The following is a 23,871-nucleotide window of genomic DNA, read 5'->3' on the forward strand; positions in this document are numbered from 1 at the left end:
ATTTTCAAACACCAATTTTCAAATGATAAACACTGACCACACCAACAAAGGAGGAAGAGCTAAGAGACAAGACCAACCCTTCTAGGTGGCCTGGGAGAAAAAAAACACCCACACTACGAACGAGTGACCCCCATCCAAATCCCCCTGCCAGATATCAGTACCCCAAGTCAGAACCTTTCCAGGAATTTACGAACTTGCTACTGGACATAAGAAATAGATGTCTATTCATTCTTCTACAACCCTCTACATGTTTCATGTCTCATAAAGAGTGTCCCTTTACCTAATGGTGACAGATACTTAATTGCCAAGCAATCTGTTACACTTTTCTTTACTGATTTACTTCCCTAAAATTAATGTTTGCTGCAATTACCATCACAGGAAGCCAAAGGATAACTTAGGAACAAAAATTCACCTTCGTTATTGACTTTGCTCTCAAGCCCCCGTTCTCCACGAGGCTGAGGTCCAGCTTGCCGTCATCCTTGCTTCCTATAGCTCTCAGTCCTTGCAAAAGAGTGTCTCGCAAGTTCTGATAAAGAGGTTTCTCGGCATAGTCCAGTAATTTCACTGTTTCCAGGTATTTAGCAATCTCATCTAAAAGAGTAACACAATTATTCTGTAATTTTTTAATCACAAACACAACCTATTTATCTCTTCTAAGAAATAACTACAGGTTATAGCAACATTAGAATGCAAATGTGTATCCTGTTAGAATATGTTTTTTTACATAAATCACTTCTTCAATGGAAAGTATGCTTTTGAAGTCAGAAATAGTCCAGAAAGTGAAGTAAGAAACTTATTTCGAGATATAATGTAAAAGACATTTTTGTAATTGTAAGGGACAGAAGATAAGAGACATACCAGAACTTAAACATGCACAAAATAACTGCTGTACTTTTAAGGCTACAAAAACAAAACAGGAAAAGACCTCAAATAGATTAAAAAGTAAAAGGTATTAAAAAGTACAAGGAATATCACAGCCCATAATTTTTTTTGCCACGAAAGCCATTAGTTCTATAGAAAATAGCTGCATTTTTTGCATAAATGGGAAATAAAACATACCAAAACCAGGTTGAAGAAGGAAGAAAGAAGCAAGACTGAGTTTTCCCATAAAAGGGAAAAATCAGCTTCTGAATGACGAAAGGCTTACTGCACACTGAAGCAGGACCACTCCCCTAAAAAGACATCTTACTGGTCAAGATCAACACTCAACACCAGAAATTCACCTTTAGGCTAATGACTCCTCCCTTCCCCAGCCGCTCCTCCCAAGGCCTCCAGGAACTTGTGCACCCACCGCCTCGTACACTGGCTCCTGGATCTCTAACTGTCCTCTGGAATCCCAACAAATTCAAATCCAAACTCCTGACCCTACCCCTAAACCTGCTCCCCTGTGGTTTCCCCTGCCCCAGTTACTGAGAATTCCATTCTTCAGCTCCTCAAGCCAGAAATCTCTTCCCACGCCCCACCTGCGATAAACCCAGAGATCCTGTCAGTGCTACACACACACATATACACACCTCCATTCACTCAAACACTGAGTAGCTAGCACTCACTACATGGCAGGCACAATTCTAGGTACTTGGGAAATGTGAGGAAAAAAGAAATGAAAATCTCTCCCTTCAACTTTCTGAATCTGATAAATGGGATCTATGGAAAACCTAAAGCAAACATCTCCTGATATGGTCTCATATGGAAAACTTTCCTTCTGAGAGGGGAAAATATCAAGCATGTCCACGTTCACCACTTCTGTTCAGTGTAATAGTCATATATGTTTTTAGCCGGTACAGTAAGGCAAGAAAAGAAACAGAAGGCATAAAGAGTGGAGTGGCTTATTCATAAACACGGCAGTGTATGCAGAAAATCCTAAGGAATCTATAAAAAACTAGTGGGACTAATAGGTAAATTTACCAGGGTCACAGGATACAAGGTAAATATTAAAAAATCGTTTTCTAAGTACTAGCAACAAGCAACTGAAAAATAAAATAAAAAAAAAATAGATCATTGGGGCTCCTGAGTGGCTCAGTCAGTTAAGCTTCCGACTCGTGGTTCAGCTGGGGTCATGATCTTGGAGTCATGAGATCTAGCCCCATAGCGGACTCCACTCCACGCTCAGCAGGGAGTTTGCTTCCCCTCTCCCTCTGCCCCACCTTCCACTCTCTCTCTCACACACACACACACACACACACACACGCTCTCTCTCTAAATAAAATAAAATCTTAAAATAAAATAATAGATCATTTACAATGGCATCAAAAAACCATCCAATACTTAGCAACAAATACAATGAAGACGGGCAAGATTTTCTCCGGACAAAATTATAAAACACAGTGAAAGAAATGCAGTAGAGAATATACCATATTAGTGAACCGGAAGACTCAATAGTATAAGGCTGTCAGTCGATCTAGAGTCAATGCAATTCCACTCAAAATTCCAGCAAACTGGAAAGGGAGGGGATGTGTGGAACTGTCAAGGTGGCTCTAAAACGCACACAGATACACAGAGGGTCAAGAATTGCAAAACAGCAAAGACAGGTTTAAAGAACAACAGTGTTGGAGAACTTACACTACCAGATGTCAAGACTCAAGATAAAGCTAGAGTCATTACGACACTGCGGCCCAAGAACAGACAAAAAGCATAATAAAAAGAAAGGAGTCCAGAAACAGATCCACAGATCCACACTTGATTTAAGACAAATGTAGCACTGTACGGAAAGAGAAGTTGGTTGGTTTGTTTCAAGAAAAGCTAAAAAACTGGCTCAACTGTTTATAAATATGGGGGTGGGGAAGAAATCTGGCCCCTCCTCATATAAGGCACAATAATCAGTTATAGGTGGACATCTGTATTTGTAACTGGTGATCTATGATTGCCAACACAGAACAGATATGTAATAGGATTTAAATACAACAGAATACTATCAGAAATGAGAACACATCACTGTTAAGCGTGGAACAACGGGGTCCCATGAGGATCTAACGCACAGCACGGGGACTATAGTGAATAATTTGGTACTACAGACTGGAAAGTGGCTGAGAGGAGATCCTGAGCTTTCTCACCACACACACACATACACACACACACACACAGAGTTAACTGTGAGGTAACAGAAGTGTTAATTATCTTGATCTTGTTAATCATTCCACGATAAAAATGTATGTCAAATCACCACACTGTACACTTTAAATGTATACAATTATATTTGTCAATAAAGTTAAAAAATAAATAAATAGAAACACTAAAAAAAAAAAAAAAACCCATGTAATAATGGGAATGAATTTCACAGATACAATACTGAGTAAAAGAAACAGGACTCTTAACAGAGCTAGAAGTTAATGTCACGAGGGCAGGGATTTTTATCTATGTTGTTCACTCCATGATTCCATTTGTAAGGAGCTCAAAGACAAATCTTTGGGGTTGGAAGTTAGGCTAGTTATTTATCAGGCCAGCAGGAGAGGCTCGTGATTGGTAGGAGGCACAAGGGGGATTCTGAGAAGCCTGTAACGTTCCATTTCTTGTGTGGTTGGTAAGACTGCAGTTTCAAATAGCACAAGGTCAGGGTGGACTTCCCTGAAAAGGAGACAAATGAGCAATGGCTTGAAAAGACATCGAAATATATGCAAAGTGACCAGTTCTCACTATCCCCTTGCCTGGATTACTGTGGTAGCCTCCTAGCCTGCTCCCGCTCAGACCTGCCTTTCTCCCTTGGCAGTCTATGCTCAAAACAGGAGCTCGAGGTCTCCCTTAAAGGTAGACGTTGATGTCACTCTTCTACTCCAAACCTTACACTCCTGCTCAGAGTAAAAGCCAAAGCACTTATGATGGATGGCCTGAAAGAACGCACTCCACAAGTATACCAGGCACTTACACTGCTTCTGCCCACAACACTGTTCTCCAGACTTTCACACAGCTCGCTCCCTAGCTCTGACTGCTCAAACATCACCTCCTCAGTAAGGCCATCCTGGCCACCCTATTTGAAATTCCAACTCCCTCCCACTCTATTCCCTACTTCATCCCCACACTCACTAATTCTGCTCCCTGCTTTCTTTTTTATCCATAGTACTAACCACATGATACACTGTAACATTCCCTTATGTGTTTACTGTCTATCTCTCCCAACTAGAGCACGAGCTTCATAAAGACAGGAATTTTGCTTTATTTTGTTCACTGGTGTATCCCTAGTGCCTAGAACGGTCTCCGGCACACAATCAAGCCTCAATAAAAAAATTGTTGAATTAATGAATGAAATTTGGTTCCTCTCCTGAAAGCTAAATAATAATTTAAGGAAGCTCAAGTACCCCTTTAGCCCACCTTTGGAAAGGGAACTGCTGTCGTGATGAGAACAGGCCCCACTACAATGACCACACTTGAAAATACCTAAGCTTTTACATTACGGGATATGCCGTAGATGTCATGACACTCAGTCTTTCCTCCCAGAAAATGAAACCCTATGAACATTTAAGAAGTCTTTTCCTACCTGGCTTGCTTCTCTCAGGAAAACATTTGTCCATCAAATCTGCAATATTTTCTCTATATCTGTTAAAAATTAAAGAATGAGTCATTGTTTGAAGCTTTATGCCATGGAAATTTATTAATATTTAATAACAGTAAATAGCACAATAAGCAGCACTGTGCTACATCCTGAATACCCTTACAGACTTTCTTCTAAAACAAACTGAACAGAAGACCAAGGACTCTTCCTATTTAGCAAGTACTTTCTTATTTCTACCTTAGTAGCAGTTAAAACTATAGTCTCTGTCAAGAAATTCTGACTTAAATACATGTACCTTAACATGATTTTGCCCAAAATAATTTATTATAAGTTTTCCTTTACCTAATTTTGGAATCTTTAACATAGTTGGGATCTTTCAAATTATCCTCCCAAGGAAGATGGCCACTAAGCCACTGGATCATGCAATAACCAAGGATTTCCAAATCACCACGTCTTGACGGGGCTATGAATACAAAGGAAGCAGGTTAAGCACCAAAATCACTTTGAGGTATAGTTTCAAATATACACAAACCAATAAGGTAAAACAGTCAATCTTACGGTTTATTTTTCATCAAAACTTATCACTGCATTTAATAAAAGTATTGAATAAATATTGGGAAATATGAAAGAAATAATTTACATCCAACTAACAACTTACTTTAAAACCCAAACTGGCAAACTCTAGAGTTTCAAACTGAGACTACTGGTCTAGGAAATAAATTATACAACAGAGACACATTTAATACTGTCCTTGGAAAGCCTGAAGACACTAAAATGCTATAAACTATGGTGAGGCCCAGAGAACTGGGGGGTCTTGGCTCCTCCACAGTGCTGGGCACAGAAAAGCAAAATGCCTGCTAAAGGAACAGGCTGACTTCAGGGGTGATGAAGTTAGTTTGCCTGCTACAAACTCGTGGCTGCATAAGAAACTTACAGATTTTTAGGGGGGATAAAACACCCCACATTTGACTAAGCTAAATAGAACTAAAAAGAAATCCTCAGTGAGCTGACCGAACCACCTTCCCTGCTATAACCGTAGTGTCTTTGACGGACAGAGAAGACCACCGGGGAAAAGATCCTGGTGGCCCCGTTACACGACTGTAGGAGTCTAACCTCCTTCCCCAACCCTCTCCCCACCCTACCTTGCCTCTGCAATTCTTATTTATCTGCTTGTTTATCTGTATGAAATTAAGAACCATGTAGGAATTCAACTGAAATACTAGCAGTGTATTTCTCGGTCAGGCGCCGTTGACATACCAACACCATTGTGCGCATCAATGCTGGTGAATTCAATAGTGCCATCGTGACATCTTTTGGGGTCTTCTTTGTATTCTTTATGAATTCCTTCTGGGCAATACCGGTAAGCAAGGCCGTAATCTACCAAGTACACCTATAAATATCCAAGCACCAAGAAAAATCAAAGCCAAAATGATTGCACATATACTCCTTTATGGCCCAGAGACAAAACACTGTCATTTGAGGGTGAATTCGTCTGCAAGGCCACACCACTGTACCCCAAACAAGTGAGATCCAATATGCTAACAACAGCAAAACTTAATCCTGAAAGACTTTTTTTTTTTTTAAGATTTATTTATTTTGAGAGAGGGAGAGTGTGTGCAGGCAGGGAGGGGCAGAGGGAGAGTGTCTTAAGCAGACTCTGTGCTGAGTGCAGAGCCCAATGCAGGGCTTGATCGCAGGCCCCTGAGATTACAACCTGAGCCAAAACCAAGAGTCAGACACTTAACCGACTTTGCCACCCAGGCACCCCAATTCTGAACGACCTTTTACTTCAAGCAAAATGTTGAAGGCCCATGTCACTATGGTCCAGATAATGTGACCTGACTCTATGTACTTTTTTAGGTAAGCCTGTTACACTTGTAATTAATCCTGTCTCCTCAACTTGAGCAAAGACTACAAATCTTATACTTGCTCTTGCAGAGTCCAAAACAGAACTGAGCACAGAGGAAACCCATCAATACTTGTTGCACTACAAGTGCCCCCCCAAGTATGAGACTAGCGACTTAGATGACACATGATACTTTAATTATTTTCTATTCCTCTGCTCTTCCACTTATGAAATAATCAATTCATCAACTCATTTCATAAAAATATTTCAGGTTAACAGTAACGATCTGAAGAAACTTCAGATAAGGCTCTTATCTCCATTTAATGTTATATATTAAAGTCAAATTTCATAATTAAAACTAAATCTTACTATTACAAAGCATATATCCGTGGGCATGTACATGTGGGTCTGATGAGCATACAAAGCCAGTAAATTTGGCTTTCTTCTATTCCATAGCCACATATCACATCTCTAATTCTGGGTAACTGTCTCACAAATGTATGCATGTGATCACAAGAGGAAACTGAAGTAAAAATATGGGGATGGATCTAGCACACACATCTAACACTAGAAAAATAATCCCATCCAAAGCATATGCCCGAAGGATAACAGAGCTGCAAAAATATTTTCCTATAAACAAAAGGCAGCATATTTTAGCTAACTGCAAACTGAACTAAACTGTATTTTTATTTAATACATTGTACAAGTCCAGTTCACTTCAATTAATGGAATCCTTATGGTTCAGGTTCTCAACTATGTTCTGTTTGTTTGTTTGCTTGCTTTTAACCTTTTTAAAAACATCGAACACAAGACGTCTGGGAATCCTGTGAGTGCCTGTAAGATTGCCCCACGAGCACGCTACAGTATAGCGATTTTCCTCTGTTGTACTTGGAGATCCGTGACCACCACCGTGACAGAGACGGGGGATGGGGCAATACCTGAGATGGTAGAAAATAAAGGGAAGGCGAAGGAAAAAGGGAAAACTAAGCAAAAAAAAAGTTAAAAACTGGTTTGAGAAAAAAAAAAATGGAGTGTCAACATAAACACACTTAAAATATTTAGATAGTCCTTTCTCACACACCATCAGTAAGGCACGAGAACACACATGGGACATATCCCATGCGGTGGCCTGACCAGGAGTGCCAACCAAACCTTACTTTAACCCAAATTGTGGAACAGCTTCCAGAAAATTGCATAAACCCCTCTACTCCAACTAAACTGATCCAAATAAAGGTATAATAACGTTAGCTTTTCTCTTTTCCTTAAAGAGTAAAAATTACAAAGTGAATGCAATGAACTAAAAAAAATGCACATTTGAATTCTAAACACTAAGGGTATACAAATTTAGACAGCTAAGATATTTCTGTAAACCAGTTGATTTGAATAATCAACATGTTAAAGACCAAATTTTCCAAGTAACAGAACACTTACATTTGATGGATTTCTTGAACAAAGGAAATAAAAAAATGACAAAGCAGACAGGCAAACATAATTCATCGGTGCACTATATAATTTTAAGCTTCCACCCCCAAATAGCTATTTGAAATTCATTTTGTATCACAAGCACTTCTTCTGAATATTATTTAGGGCAAAATAGCCAACTTGATAAAGTGCCAACAATTCTTTGCATCAAAAATGTAGAATGTTAACTAGATAAAAGTGTCAAGAAGAAATATTATTATTATCATATCTACTCCAAAAAGTAAAACTTCTTCATAGGTTCAAAAGTTCAAAGCAACCATATTTGTTTTCAAACAACAGCTTTTAAATAGTAGAAATTAAAGTTAATAAAGCTACCTGGTCAGGATTCTTGTAGCTCAAAAGAAGATTTGAGGCCTTGATATCTCCGTGTACATACTCATGCTCGTGAATATATTCCAGAATATCCAGCTATGAAAGCATCATATAGAATAAATTAATGCAGTACCTAACACCAACCAGCAGAGGACCGAGCTTCAACACAACTCGCCTTTACTGGATTAAAACAAGAGGAACGAAGCTCACATACAATTCTCAAGCTTAGCTGCAAGACAGTTTTCCGAGAAAACCTTCTGGCATTTGCTTCATATATTTTCTGAAGGTCACTCCCAAAGCGATCCATTATCATAAACCTGTAACTAAAGACAAACAAGAAAAGTCAATGAACAAAACAGAACTCCGGAAAACCTACTTTGCAGTGACTACTCTCCCTTCACAGTAATTTTTTCAAGGCCATGTTTAGTGAGAAAGCAGAACGAAAAGGGAAGAAAGGAGAAAGGAAAGAAAGACAAACCTCTGAAACCCCTTCTTCCAACTAGAAATCTCAAGAGTTGGGAGTGCTTCCCTGTGCTGCCCTGAAGGCCCCCTCCTGGTGGCAGCCAGGTAGTCTCCTGAGCTCTCGTCAACGTAAGGTAATAGGCCCACAGACAGACGCCGGCAGACTCATTCCCAGGAAAGACAAGACAATACGTGTAAAACCAGTATCACGGGTTTTCCTCACACTGAAGTTAATTTATGTTTCTGGATATTAGCCTGTTGTCTGTGACTGTTTTTTTCTACTTTTAGGGCACATTTTAGCAGTATTAACATTTTATTAAAATCGAGACTATCAAGAGATGCTGTAACAATAGCTAAATTCAATAAAATTGTTTAAATGGTATAAAAGGGCTATATATTAAATACTCAAAGCACAAAAGCTAGGGAAGAACAAATATCCTGGGGAAACTGCAGATTTTTAGTTTTGCCACAAACCCACTGTCACCTTGGCCGAGTCACATTACTTCTTTGAGCCCCGATTCCCACAGGTATCAAATGAGAGCGTGGGGCCTCATGCACCTGTGCAGAGGTCTTTTCTGGCACTCAAATCCCAACATGTGACAACCGTAAGTGACATTTCTGTGTGTGCCCAAAAAGCACCACCTCACTCCAGTAACACAGTTCATGTGAGCTCTGAGGATCACTTTTATCAAGTCTTCCAGATTCTGACTCATCTGGTTAAATCACTCCATAAATCAGTAAAAACCAAGATCACACTCACAATAAGACTAGTGACGAACGTCATAACAACAGCGAGCACGTACTGAAGCCTTGGTCTGAACAAGGCACTATTCTGAGGACTTCAGAGGCACTCATGTGGATCAACCTCGCATCACCCTCGCAAGCTAGGGGCTCCTATTCGCCCCATTTTACAGCAGAAGAAAACTGATGACTGATCATTTGTCCCACAGGAAGTGGTGGCACCATGCTTTTTCACCTCTACACTAAATATATCCAAATAAGTAAACATCAGTGGTACACAAAAATCCCCTTATTTTTTTCTGAGAAGCCTACAACACATACCATATGACACGTTCAACAGGGAAGGAAAGCTAACATTAAAAGACAACATGCCAAATTAAAAAAACAGAACAGGATTCTATCCATTTTTGAAGTGGAAGAGATTGAGAGATCATCTTGTCTAAACATCTTTTAATGAATCAATTAATTAAGGTCTACAGAGGTGGAAGTGATTTGTCCAAAGTCATGCAGTTAGTCAGACAAAATGTATTCATTCATATAAGATTTTCCAGTACACTAAGATCTCTATCATCATAAAGAAGGAACAATAATTCTAACTTCCTGATTTCCTTTGTACAACAGGTTTTTTTTTTTTAAAGATTTTATTTATTTATTCGACAGAGATACAGACAGCCAGCGAGAGAGGAAACACAAGCAGGGGGAGTGGGAGAAGAAGAAGCAGGCTCATAGCAGAGGAGCCTGATGTGGGGCTCGATCCCTGAGCCGAAGGCAGACGCTTAACCGCTGTGCCACCCAGGTGCCCCTGTACAACAGGTTTTGAAAGGTTGAGGGATGAGAACAAGACACACACACACATTTGTTTTTACAGTACATGATGTAATTAGTATAAAATAATACAGGGGTTACAAAAATACAACCTCTGCTAAGAGTCTAAAAGAGGGCTAAAACACAATTGCTTAATTCAACACGAGATCTATTAATACATCACACTGAGTACATCTTTGTTTTTATTCACAGACCACTCCACCACAACTGTAAATAATCCCCAAATCGCCTGTTTTACATTATACACATCAACTGATTTTCCATCATTCGCGTCACTTTATTCAAGTCTCCAGGAAAGTGCAATTGATGGTTCTCCCTTGAAGGAGTTACTTAGAAATAACTTTCATTTTACTACTCAGTGGTAGAAGCATCCTTACAGAAGAAGGGGGTGAAGATTTCCATGCTTCCACAATGCTCTTCCCTTCCCACCCCGGTCTTCATGACTAGCCTCAGGCTCCTTCTCCCTTCCACACACACACCCTGTTCCTTGAGAAAGAGCGATGCCAAGTGCCACACAGCGGGCAGGAGACCTACCCTGCCCCTGCATTCTCGATACTCTCCCGCCTGAGACGCTATCCTGTTCCAGTGGATTTCTTAATCAGTAGTCGTGAACATTTAAGGGATTAAGACCCCTTTGAGAGTAAAAGCTAGCACAATATTTTACATATATTCTAACAGCTTTGTGTTTCATCCCCCTTATTAAGTGGGTAGCTGTTCTTCAATTTCACAGATGAGGAAATCGAGGCCAGAAGGAGTAACTTACCCAGTCACATACATTTTAAGGAGCAAAACACAGATCTGAAACCAAACAGTCTGGTTCTATTATTCCTTGCTCGATATTGCTTCTCCAGAAATTTTCATAAAACTATCGAGACTTGTCCCAGCAAAACCATATGTAACAAAAAACGCTATCATTTCAGGAAGTCCGCCATTTTCCCTAAGAGATACACAGATCCCAGGATAAGAACTTCCAAGCAAAAAACAGCACTGGCTGCCCACCCAACAACTACCTCTCTTCTCCATTCTTTCCAACAGAGCACCAACTGGGCTCAAGCATTCCATCCGCTTCCACATGGCCACGTGCTTCGCCACGCTAATCACTGTGATCACTCAGCCCTTGCCACTGACTGGTTTAAGAATGAGCACTGATATGGGGCGCCTGGGGGGCACAGCGGTTAAGCGTCTGCCTTCGGCTCAGGGCGTGATCCCGGCGTTGTGGGATCGAGCCCCACATCAGGCTCCTCCGCTATGAGCCTGCTTCTTCCTCTCCCACTCCCCCTGCTTGTGTTCCCTCTCTCGCTGGCTGTCTCTATCTCTGTCGAATAAATAAATAAAAAAAATCTTAAAAAAAAAAAAAAAAAAAGAATGAGCACTGATGAAACCCTGACCAAGAAACATGAGAGGAAGGGAGGTTCCTTTTCCAGGAAAGTGAAACACACAACAAGCAATACCTTCTACTGCTGTGGGCTGCTGTGTCTGCATGTGATACGTAGACGCAGGGCAGCCACCTTGAGGCCACACGATGGAGAATTAACACAGCACAAAGCCAAGGAGAGATGGGCAAAAGGGCAAGATAAAGGAACCTGGGCCCACTTCAGAGAGCGGAGTCAAAGTTTTCCTTTACTTCCAGCTGAAAGCACCCTAACCAATATACCCCCAGGGCTGAACTAAATCTACTCCTCAGACAGCCATCAGCCTTACTCCAGGAAGTCCCATTCATTCATCCAAATGTTTTTAAAATGTCAATCATGCACCAAAGTATGGGAGGTTTTCTCCAACTCAGCGGTGCCAACAAGGTTCTCTCTCCAACCGCAGAACTCCTAAGACACGAACAAATCAGTCACACAGTTTAGTAGCACTTAGTAGTTATAACTGTCTCATATGTGTTTGTTTTTTCTCACCAACTAGACTAAAACGTCATAAAGAGGAGGACGCTGCTGCGGGCAGATCACGTACCTAATATGGAACACCGAACGGAAGCCTGAAGGGCTCCCTTTCCCATAAACAACACGGAGTTTTTTGTTTGCTTGCTTGCTCATTAGTAAGGGGAAAAAATGCAGGGTGCATTTGCTTTGTTCCTACTCGTCAGCTGGGCTCTAGTCGGTTGCTAGTGCTCCAGACTAGGGATAATGTCCTGTCCATCTCTGTCAAGTGCACGCCCCGCACCCCTGATGGAGGCCCGGCAGAGCTGCAGGTGCTCAGTAAACAGTGGACAGTAAACAGACGTCAAAACAGGCAGAAGAAACACAAAACATGCAAATTTTTACCTCTTTCCATTTTTATCATGTAGGCCCGACCCCCAATACTTAGGAACACCCAGGTACTTCAGTTTATGGGTACGAATCCACTTCTGAACTACAAGTTAAAAACACAGGCCTGTGATTTCACTTTTGTTTTACATAATTTTTAAATAATTAAGAGTAGAATGAACTTATACATGCAATAAGATTTCATGTTTTTTCATAAAAAAGTGAATACATGATAATAACAAATAACAAGTACCTTGCAATCAAGGCATTTTTATGAACACGCAAAATTTTATCCTGCTCTAAACATTATCTTTAAAATGAAAAATCTGAGAAAGGCATCAATCCAGTCACAGTATGCCAGTTGCCGTTACTATCTTTAATGATGTAAATGGTTACTCACTTCTCCAGAAAGACTTACTTTTTACCCAATCTGGAAGTTGTTTACCTCATTTCTAAAGGTCGTCAACCAGGAAATAAAGCTCGAGGGGTGGGGGAGCTTGAAGAGGTTCTGCTCTCTTCCCTGCAGTCTCTTCTAATTCATCAATTACAGCATCCCCCCTCTGCCCAGGTTATGTTCTCCAGAGTTCAGAAAAAATTCTCAAAAAGATTGGGAGTCCTATGCATGAATTAGCATTACTTCTCAATTTTTGACGGTATTTCCTAAATCCTATATCCTCTACTAACTTTATTCTATATATCAATATAGGTGAAATCTTATCATATCAAGCCCAGTAAGAGATCAGAATTCTTTCATACAAATCTCATTAAAATGAAATTTACTTATGAAGTAAAAAATAAAAATAACAAAGCATCGTAACATCGATCCAGTGGTCTAGTCTTGACTTCACACAGCAAGCAGCAATCACTTCAAGAGTGTACGTATGTGTGCTGTATTCCTTACTTTGCTCTGGTTTGGCAGCTCGCTGGTAGAACTTCAGTTCAGTAAAGAGAGGTCCGTTGTCACTGGGCTCCTTAAAACATAAGAGGTAATTGGCGCTAGCAGTCGTTAACATTATGGAGTCATTTTCAATGAAACTTCAAAAAGCACTAACATCAGTGTTTCTTTCCAATGTAATTGTGATACTTAAGTTTGTAACTATGTTTAAGGCACACACTCTTTTGAAATGATTTAGATATTCTCAGAAGAGTCCATGAATCTTATATTTTTCTCAAGGTCTGCTTCTGCAGTGATAAAAAGTTCAACATCAGATATACAGCTCTGTCTTCGCAGGAGTTTAAAAAAAATATTTAAACTCATTTTCGTCTTTGTTAAGCTTTCTCTTAAGTAATGATTGGCAATCACGTGAACTGTTTCACCAAAGGGCTACCAGATGTTTCTGAGATCTAACAAAATTCCAATACCTGACTTAACCAATCAGTGGTGAAATCCAACTCCTCTCCCTGTTTATCAGTACAGTTGCATCTAGTTGATCAGGACTTGTCACAAAGGGAATCTTCTAGACCTCCAGAGAGAGTAAGCACTGTCCACTTAGTGGCATCCCTTCCTTGCTGATAGATTCCCGCCTTTTACAAACTAAGGAGCCCCAAAATTTACTTCCCACATGATAATTCAAAGTCAAGAGGAAACCAGGTCTTAGTAATAATTGTTTTCCACCAACTTCACTGAACTACATTCATTTTACATTTTAAGGGATAGGAACAGTTAAAATGATTTGTAAAGAGGTACACATGCACAAAAAGGCATGGACAAACAAGACAAACAAACGCCTGTTGGGAGTTTTGCCTTGTTAAATAGACATGGAAGGGTAAAAAAGATCTTACAATTTTGTCTTTTTAAATAGCAAATTGTGTCTGAATCGAAAGTGGTTAACATGTCATGTTTGATCATTTCTCTTGGTATTATCTTGTTTATCGAGAACCTAAGACAAATTCTGAAAAGCAGTGAAAACGTCAAACAAGGAAGCTAACATTTCCAAACTAATTTTAGGGTTGCTTTTCCTTTAGGAAATATGGGAAGAAAGTTATTTTGGACAGAACATCTGTGTAGCTGGAGTTCCAAGGTCAGCAGAGCATTAGAAGAAATGACAATGAGGCCCACTAGCTTCAGGAATCCCCAGTTAAAGCACCTTTGGAGACTAGTGGGGCCAATCTGCAAAGAGTCAGGCAGCACCTAGTTAAGAATGAGCACTCAACAGCAAACAGGCAACATATATAACCAACACGTGGATCAGAACCTGAAAATAAACTTGCCTTGTTCCAGGTAGTATGCTTGTCAGCCCAGCCTTGGAACAGAATGGTACACAGGGCTTGGCATCTCATCACCTCTTAAGAAGTAGAAACTAATCAACATATCAGGTATCAGTCCAAATCGCTAATTTTTGGACTCAGTACCTCAAGGTTCACCATAACCTGTGGCTCCTCTCTTGGCATCAGTGCTCTCTGGACAGACACCTGCACGTGTCCAGAGCCCGCGGCCACGCCTTCAGCAGGAGTAGCAGTCTCAGCAGAAGAAATGAAGAAAGTAGTGGAAATTCAAGAGAAGACATTCTGGCGAAGTTACTCTCCAAAGGCTAACTTTTAGAATAGCTTATTAATATAATTCAGGTTTGAAAGGGGTTTTCCTAAGACAAATCCTGGCTTATTACCATTGGTATAAAATTCTGATTCATTCCATTTCAACCTATGTCGTATCAACTTTAATTTTCAAGCTTCCCTTCGGGCAATAATTTATTAAACTTATAATAATAAGAATCAACCTATATAAATCAGACTATTATAATGAAAGCCCCCACTACAATGAAGGCTCTTTGAGCTCATTTCATACTTTTTTCTAATCCAATAAGGTTCCATTATAACAAAATAAAGGAGCTACTTCCTTGGCACTGCACTCTGGCCAAAGCTCGCTATTTCTGTGGAAGAAAATACCTTAACTCATAACTAAAATTTTATTAACATATTTCAAATCTAAAATACTTTGCCAACTCTATAATAGCCAAGATTTAGAAAAGAAATTGGGACTGACATTTTAACTAGAATATCACTAAACGTTTCTTTAAGACTTCTAAGTGTCAAAATGAAGATGACAACAGAAAAAAAATTAAAATGTGATATATTTCAATGGCACCCTCTAAAAGCAACTGGCTGCCATTTAAAAATGAAGCTGTATAAAGTTTCCCCTTCCTACTAAAAAATTATGATATGTGAATTGAAAATTCAGGTCACTTCTCATAAAGTCAGTGAGAGAAATTAAACATCAGTCTGCAAACTTCTTGCCAGGCAACTTCGAAACACAGACTTTATGTCGTTCACACTGTAAAGTGACCACAATATAACAAACTGTTAGGCTACAAGACCCAAAAGTCCACCCTCCCCCTCAGTTCTGCTCTGAGCTCACTGACATGACTGCAAAGGGGGAGTGTAACGAAAACTAATTCGTTATCAAGGCTATTAACCAGAAAACACAAAAGAGTATTTTTTTCTCCTTGCATTAGCCAACTTAATTACCAATTTCCCATTTCTCGCTGCACATCACCTTTCCTGAGATAAAATACAGATAGGGTGTCCCAGTTATCTAAAGGCAGAGAACACAAGTTTACCATCTCTGGTGACCCCAGTACCACGACTCCAAAGCTGCTCCCCTAAGTCAATAAGAAATAAGGCCCTAAACAAAACCAGAACGGTCATTTGGTAGGAGAGAGAATATATTTAGTATGTACCTAAACATCTATCTTGAGTATGCCTGTCTGGGTTAACTATCTGAAGCTCTTTCATGGAGCAGGGATGCGTATTAGCCGCAACCACATTTTTTGACAAATCTTCCACAGTGAGGTGGAAGCCCTACCAGAACCACAGGGTACCTGGCCCCTTACTGAATGAAAGAATCCCCAAAGGTAAACATGAGCATGCATGATTCCACTGAAAATAATTAAGGTGCTCTGTGCACCGCACTCCACCAGTGGTTCTCAACCTTGAAGCACAAAAAATTCCCCTGGGGAGCTTTACTAAAAATACCAATAACCAGGCTCTGCACTCAGAGATTCAGATTATACCTCACAACCAGAGTGGAGAACCACCGTTTGCTTTGATACGCCATTGCATTATTAAGTCTGATTTCACATTAAAAATCAACTTGCCTTCGATTATTTTTTTAAGATTTATTTACTTATTTGAGAGAAAGAGAGTGAGAGAGAGAGAGGGTGTGTGTGCGCACACAGACGGAGAGGCAGCAGAAGACTCCTAGCTGAGCAGGGAGCCCGATGCGGGCTCGATCCCAGGACCCCAAGATCATGATCCAAGCCGAAAGCAGACACTTAACCGACAGAGCTACCCGGGCACCCCAGCCTTCGATTATTTCTTAAATAACATTTGCTAGGGTGATTTTTCTCCAAAGATAAAATACGTGCTTATTTTAGAAAATTTGGAAACATTTTGACATATTTTCTTCACATACATGGCTATTTTATAAAATTACCTCCATACTACACATAATTTTGTATCTTGCTTTTTTTTCAATAATTACTTATGAAATTTCCCCAAAGAATAGTACCTGTTCTTTGAAAACAAGATTTTTAATAGACCCTAATGTTTTAAATGGCAAATGTTCATAAACAGCTGATTTGCATACTGGAAAGATCTGATACTCATTTTACAGGTTTGCGTTTGATGAACGATTTCCATCTTTCATATTATAAAGCTCATAGAGCAAAAGACTTACAGAATAGTAGTGGGCAGAGCTACGGCACGGCAACTTACCAGTGAAGGCAAATGATGCCACTTGAAAAGACAGAGACCAGAGATGAAAGTGGGTGGCCCCAAAAAACCAAAAGGTGGTGGGAAATTATGGCTACAAAGTTTTCAGAAGAATAAAACAGGCAATTAAAAAGGTCATAAAGAAAACAAGTTTACAACAAGATTCTTATCATTAAACAACTTGAAATCCAGCTAAGGAGAAAAACACACACAAAACTAAAAGCAACTGTGGTGTGGGAAGGATATTAGCATCTGAAATGGTAAAATAAATGTAAACAGAATGAATGCTACTGGAGTTTCAAGGAGTTCAGAGAGGACGAGGATCTGGGAAGGAATCAGCAGTAGCAGCTAGTGGGCTCTCCCTGAGAGAGGAAAGGGAAAGTAGCAACACTGATTTGTTTATGGCATTCTTCCAGGATCACAAACCACCACACTGAAAATGTTACTATGATATTAAATGCAAAAGAGAAATCAACTGAATATTTATCATTGTTCTAATTACAAAGAGAAGGAGTAACACAGACCAATGGAAACAGAACTAAATTAGGAGACAGGAGAGATGCAGAGCGCTAAACAAGATTCCGTAACAAAAGTCTTTAAAATTAGAAATAAAGAGTAATTTACTACCTTATTAAGCAGTTAGGAAATGCTTGTTCCTACCCATTTTTTCATAACTCTGTAAGTAAAACAGGTAGTACAAGTGAAGTTACATTAAATAACAACCAATATACTTAGAATGACCCATAATAGGGGCGCCTGGGTAGTGCAGTCCTTAAGCGTCTGTCTTTGGCTCAGGGCGTGATCCCAGCGTTCTGGGATCGAGCCCCACATCAGGCTTCTGAGCTAGGAGCCTGCTTCTTCCTCTCCCACTCCCCCTGCTTGTGTTCCCTCTCTCTCTAGCTGTCTCTCTCTGTCAAATAAATAAATAAAATCTTTAAAAAAAAAAAAAAAGAATGACCCATAATAAAAGAAGAGCATCTTCATTTTGAACTACAGCACAGCTGGAAGAAATTTCAGGCTCTCCAGAATAAAGACATGGTGACGCACAGCCCCGCCCCCTCGTAAGGTGTGGTCCTGGCGCTGTCCTTCCCACGGGGGGGGGGGGGGGGGGGGCGGGTGTAGGGTAGTGCAGGGTAGGGCAGTGCAGGTTAGCCCGCTGTAAGGTGGTCACGGCCAACCACATTTTCTGAACCTCAAGGTTATGAGAAGTCCTAAGTGGACTTGCTCTCTTCTCACAGTGGAAACTTTTTAAATATCCTAAGAAGAAAGTAGTCCTGCTCATCGATTTTAATTTTAATCTGTCATATCAAAGACAAATGCAGATAACATTCTGCATTTCTATACAAACAACCCAATTTAATAGTAAGAACTTTCCTTCCTCTGACATAGCAACAAACATTTCATAAGAAACATATTTCAAAAGAAATATTAGTCCACCAAGAGAGAAAAATCCAAAGTGAAAGGGCTTAAAGAAAAGCAAAATGCCAGGACACGCCCATCAAGGTATCAACTTTACTTACTGGCCTGACTGGAGTAACTGGGACCCAATTAGCCCCCTGCTGTAAACAAATATAAAACTTGGACAAAACAGATGGAATCACTCCTTTTAGACATTAGAACAGGCATTACAGACTGTGACCTCTAAAAATCAGGAAACAAATCAGGGCATGTGGGTGGCTCAGTCAGTTGAGTGACTGACTCTTGGTGTCAGCTCAGGTCACTATCTCAGGATCCTGAGATAGGGCCAGAGTCAGGCCCTGCACTCAGCAGGGAGTCTGCCTGAGATTCTCTCCCTCTGCCCCTACCTCCCACTTGCACACACACTCTCTCCCTCTAGTAAATAAATAAATAAAATCTTAAAAAAAAAAGGAAACAAACACAATGAGCCCCAGGCCAGCCTCCTCTTTCCTCACAGAGGCACCAGGAGTAAAAAGGAGGTGATTCAAGGTTCTGCAGCGCAAGGAGACGGAGCATCAATAACCCCGACGCCAAAACCGAACGAGATTAGACATTTTCAACATTTAGAAATATTAGAAGAAAAATTAAAGACCAATATCCCTCACGAACAAAGATGGAAAAAATCCTTAACAAAATACTGGCAAGTCAATGCCAGCATTACGTATAATGCATAATACATCATAACTAAGTGGAGCGTATGTTAAGAATAAAAGTTCTACACTCAAATTACCAATCAATTATTACTGCCACATTAGCAGAATAAAGGAGAAAAATCCTATGACCCATCCCAAAAGATGCAGAAAAAGCATTCAAAAAACAAACAGGCAAATACAAACTGGGAGAAAATATTTACAACGCATACATCTGGAACAGGACTTGCATACAGAACAACTCTCTTACTACTCAATTATAAAAAGCAAAACAACCCAGTTATTTAAAACAAACAAACAAAAACTGAGGAGCCACTTCACGGAAAATACCTGAATGGCCAATAAGCACAATTACTTGGAAAAACTAATCAAAATCAGCCATCGGGTAGAACTCCGAGACACTGCTACACACCCACCACCGTGGCTGTGAAACAAGCCAACCCCCCTGACGACCACACATTCAAGAGGATATGGAGCAGCCAGGACGCTCCCACGTCACTGGTGTTGGTGTAAAATGGCACAGCTACTTTGGAAATCTGGCTGGTACTTTCTTATAAATCTAAATATACACCTTCCCTATAAACCAGGAATTTTCCTTCAAGGTATTTATCCAAGAGAAATAAAAACCTTGTACAAAAATTTTATAAAAGCTTTATTCATAATAGCCAAAAATGGTCCATCAATGGGAAATGCAAAAAAAGACTATGTCTATATAATATTCTGAGCAGTAAGACTAAGTGAGTCATTGATACACCGACAATATGAATGAGCCTATTAAACATTTTGCAGGGCATAAGAAGTCAGAAACAAAACAGTATATACTGTGTAATACCATTTATATGACGTTCTGGACAGGAATAGTCCACAACACAAAAAAACAATTTTTTAAAAAAGAAAAAAAGAAACTCGGATAAGTGTTTACCTCAAAGGGTCCAGGATATAGGGGTCTGACCAAAGAAGGATATAAGAAATCTTTCCAGGGTGAGAGAAATCTTATCTATTTGGATACAGGTGGAAGCTGTACAGGTATATGCACTTGTGAATAGTCCTCAAATTATTTAGTATCTATGGATTTCCTCGTAAAAATTATGCCTGAATAAAAAAGTAATAAACAATCACTAAAACAATTCAGGTCCAAAAAAGTTAATTCACGAGAATCAAATACATTCCTCATTGTAAAGAAAGTGAAATAAAACAAACCAAAACACAAAACTTCAGGATAATTCTGACTTCTGTAGCCTTTAGGAAAAAAGGACTGGTGGAGAACTTACGAGAGTAATTTGCCCAAAAAACAGACCCTGTTACCTCTTCTATTATTTAACAAAAGTATGTTCTTCATAAAGAACTTTGAGAGAGGAGTTAGAAATATAATTTTGTAAGCAGAAAGATGCAAAATATATATTCTTAACAAAAAATAGTAGTTAAATGCCTTTTAGTGCACCAGTGCATACTTGGACCTGACCATTCAAAGTATGATTGTATCAGATGGGATGCTGTCAACCTTTACTCATTACAAACTAATTTCACCATTAGTTTAGCAAAAAGAAAGTTCAACATGATCACGATTAAATTAATAATTTATTAAAATAGATGGGGAAGGGAAGAAAACTGGAAATAAAATGAAAAAAATTGACCAAGTGGAAGCTCAGAAGTAAATGCAAGATAAACTATAGTAAAATTTCATTTAAATAGTAGTCTTGTGGGATATAAATAAAAAAGTATCTCATCTATTGTAAATATAGCTGAAATTAAAAGAATGAGCTGAATATTTTTATTCTACATTTGTATACCTCCATACTTTCATTCATTTTTCCCCCAAATACCAGGATCCCTCTAATTTAAAAGAGAGAAAATGGACTTTTTGTGAACTCAAATTATTTAAAACTATAAAGATACTTTTGTGCCTTATTAAACATTTATTAAACATTGTTAAAAATGTAGTACTTATGATTAATTCTAGTTATCAAAAAGGATGTCTTACAAAATAAATACTATACCCATTCAACAAAAAAGGAAATCAGCTAAAATATTTTCTTACCACTTTTACAACACAAGGTGCATCGCTGCCCACCGATTTTGAAGAATTCATATCAGCTGTTTGAAAAAGTGACATATGTAATATCAGAACAAGAAGTAGCATTATTTTAATTAGCCTGTTACTAACCCTTTGTTAATATTTAGGTCCATGTATATCTATAACTCCTTGATAGAATAAATTTCAGTTCCCAAATATGTGTCTCAGGATATCATTACAGTATATTTCATCAATTTGAAGACTTTTTTTTTCATGATTTAAAATGTCTGAAATTGGTCATAGTAAAGAGAAGGGCCATATGCACACCAATGTTCATAGCAGCAATGTCCACAATAGCTAAATCGTGGAAGGAGCCGAGATGCCCTTCAACAGATGACTGGATTAAGAAGTTGTGGTCCAGATATACAATGGAATATTACTCAGCTATCAGAAAGAACGATTTCTCAACATTTGCTACAACATGGACGGCACTGGAGGAGATAATGCTAAGTGAAATAAGTCAAGCAGAGAAAGACAACTATCATATGATTTCTCTCATCTATGGAACATAAGAACTAGGATGATCAGTAGGGGAAGAAAGGGATAAAGAAAGGGGGGGTAATCAGAAGGGGGAATGAAACATGAGAGACTATGGACTATGAGAAACAAACGAGGGCCACAGAGGGGAGGGGGGTGGGGGAATGGGATAGGCCGGTGATGGGTAGTAAGGAGGGCACGTATTGCATGGTGCACTGGGTGTTATACACAACTAATGAATCATCGAGCCTTACATCGGAAACCGGGGATGTACTGTATGGTGACTAACATAATATAATAAAAATTCATTATAAAAAAAAATAATAATAAAAAAAAATAAAATGTCTGAAATTGGAATGCATTTTATAATTGCTGGTATCTTCAATACGATCATCAATTAAGTATGGAAAACTCTGAATTAAAGATTTCTTTAATTCAAAAGTCCTCATGGCCTTTGATATGCTAATGTAGGTTGTGAATTTCCAAGGGGATGATAACTGATGACATTTCTTAAATTACACAAACCAGGGAACCTTTCTAAGAAGGGGAAAAAAAAAAAAAAAAGAGGGAGCTGAAGTTCCTAAAAGCACTAGTTTGGAGGGAAAAGAAATTTCATCTACATCAGTAGTTCAGGATGTCGGCACTAGAACTTTGAACTGCCATCCACAATAATCATCATGTGGCTGTCATTTTATTTCATGCAAATAAAGCACAGATGCCCTGGAATACTGAGTCAGGAATATAAGGCTGCCCACATTCATGGAACAAATATTTTTACCAAGTACCTACGATATGCCAGTTTCTAGGAAATTGATTTACTAATGAACAGGAAGAAATAATCACTGCTCTTATAAAGCTAACATTTCAGTGGCAGGACACAGACAACAATTAAAATATAAAGTGTGCTTGACGGTTGGTGAAAGTGCCTCAGCAGGAAAACGAGGCAGGAAGGCAGACAGTGTTGCAAGCTCCTAAGAGAAACCTCACTGACAGGGTGTCCCTGGAGCTGTGGTCTGAAGGCAGTGAGGGAATAAGCCATGTAAATACCTGGGAAGAACACTCCAGGCAAACCAGCACAAAGGCCCTGACGTGGAAGCCGCTGCAAGCCTGAGGAAAGCAAGAAGTCCAAACAGCTGGAGAAAAGTGAGGTGGAAAGTAAGAAGGGACAGATCAGAAAAGCAGAACGGGGGGGGGGGGGGGGGGGGCCGCCTGGGTGGCTCAGTCATTAAGCGTCTACCTTCGGCTCAGGTCATGATCCCAGCATTCTGGGATCGAGCCCCGCATCAGGCTCCCTGCTCAGCAGGAAGCCTGCTTCTCTCTCTCCCACTCCCCCTGCTTGTGTTCCCTCTCTCGCTGCCTCTCTCTGTCAAATAAATAAATAAAAATCTTTAAAAAAAAAAAAAAAAAAGCAGAAGGGACCAAACAGCAGCATGACAGGTGACATAAAGCTGTCACTATGATTGAGCTTCAGAGCCACTGGAAGGTTCTAAGAAGAGGACTGGCAAGATAAGACTTGGATTTTTTAAGAATTCTTCAGGCTTCTTAATGGAGAATGGAGTGCAGAGGACAAGGGCAGAAGCAGGGAGGTCGGCCAGGCTATGACGAGATGTGGTTGCAGACAAGGTGGTGATTAAGTGGTCACATGTTCATATGTGGCCATATGTTCAAAGAAGAGCCAACAGGATTTGTTGATAAACTGGATATGGAAGGCAAGAGGAGGAAAAGGAGGTAAGGAGGCCTCCAAGTTTTCAGCCTGAGCATCTGGAAAGAGGAAGTTGCTACTTACTAAGGTGGAGAAAGCTTCAGGAAGAGCTGGTGCTTTGAGGAGCCTTATGTCTGAGATGCTTAGTAAACATCCAAGTTCACATGGTCAACAGGCAGTTGATATACAAGCCCTGAGTTCAGAAGAATGGTCCAAATTGGAGAAATAAATCTGAGAGTCACCAACACCGAAACACTACTCATTTAAAGCCATGACCTGGAAGAGCCCCGACGGCATGAGTATAGCAGAGAAAAGAAGAAACCCTAGGCCTGAGCCCTAAGGCATTTTCACGTTAGACGGTGAAGAGATGAAGAAGGACAGGCAAACAAAAACAAGAAAC

General features: G+C 39.7%; 1 protein-coding gene across 2 annotated transcripts in view; it reads right to left on the reverse strand.

Moving 5' to 3' along the window:
• The window catches only part of VRK1 (VRK serine/threonine kinase 1), a 77,770-nt gene that overhangs the window by 16,726 nt on the left and 37,173 nt on the right, over positions 1 to 23,871 (reverse strand). The window contains exons 3-11 of one of the 2 annotated variants that reach the window (XM_026515333.4): positions 21,257 to 21,312; positions 13,302 to 13,371; positions 12,419 to 12,506; positions 8,338 to 8,446; positions 8,127 to 8,219; positions 5,741 to 5,873; positions 4,826 to 4,946; positions 4,469 to 4,527; positions 413 to 591 (exon numbers count right to left, since the gene is read on the reverse strand). In XM_026515333.4, the coding sequence (XP_026371118.2) occupies positions 413 to 591; positions 4,469 to 4,527; positions 4,826 to 4,946; positions 5,741 to 5,873; positions 8,127 to 8,219; positions 8,338 to 8,446; positions 12,419 to 12,506; positions 13,302 to 13,371; positions 21,257 to 21,312 (908 nt within the window). Of the gene's footprint in view, positions 1 to 412; positions 592 to 3,172; positions 3,562 to 4,468; positions 4,528 to 4,825; positions 4,947 to 5,740; positions 5,874 to 8,126; positions 8,220 to 8,337; positions 8,447 to 12,418; positions 12,507 to 13,301; positions 13,372 to 21,256; positions 21,313 to 23,871 lie in introns of those variants that run through there. The other variant, XM_048220041.2, reaches the window with a different exon arrangement.

This window comes from Ursus arctos, unplaced genomic scaffold, assembly GCF_023065955.2.
Source record: "Ursus arctos isolate Adak ecotype North America unplaced genomic scaffold, UrsArc2.0 scaffold_25, whole genome shotgun sequence".
In the NCBI taxonomy this organism is placed as follows: Eukaryota; Metazoa; Chordata; class Mammalia; order Carnivora; family Ursidae; genus Ursus; species Ursus arctos.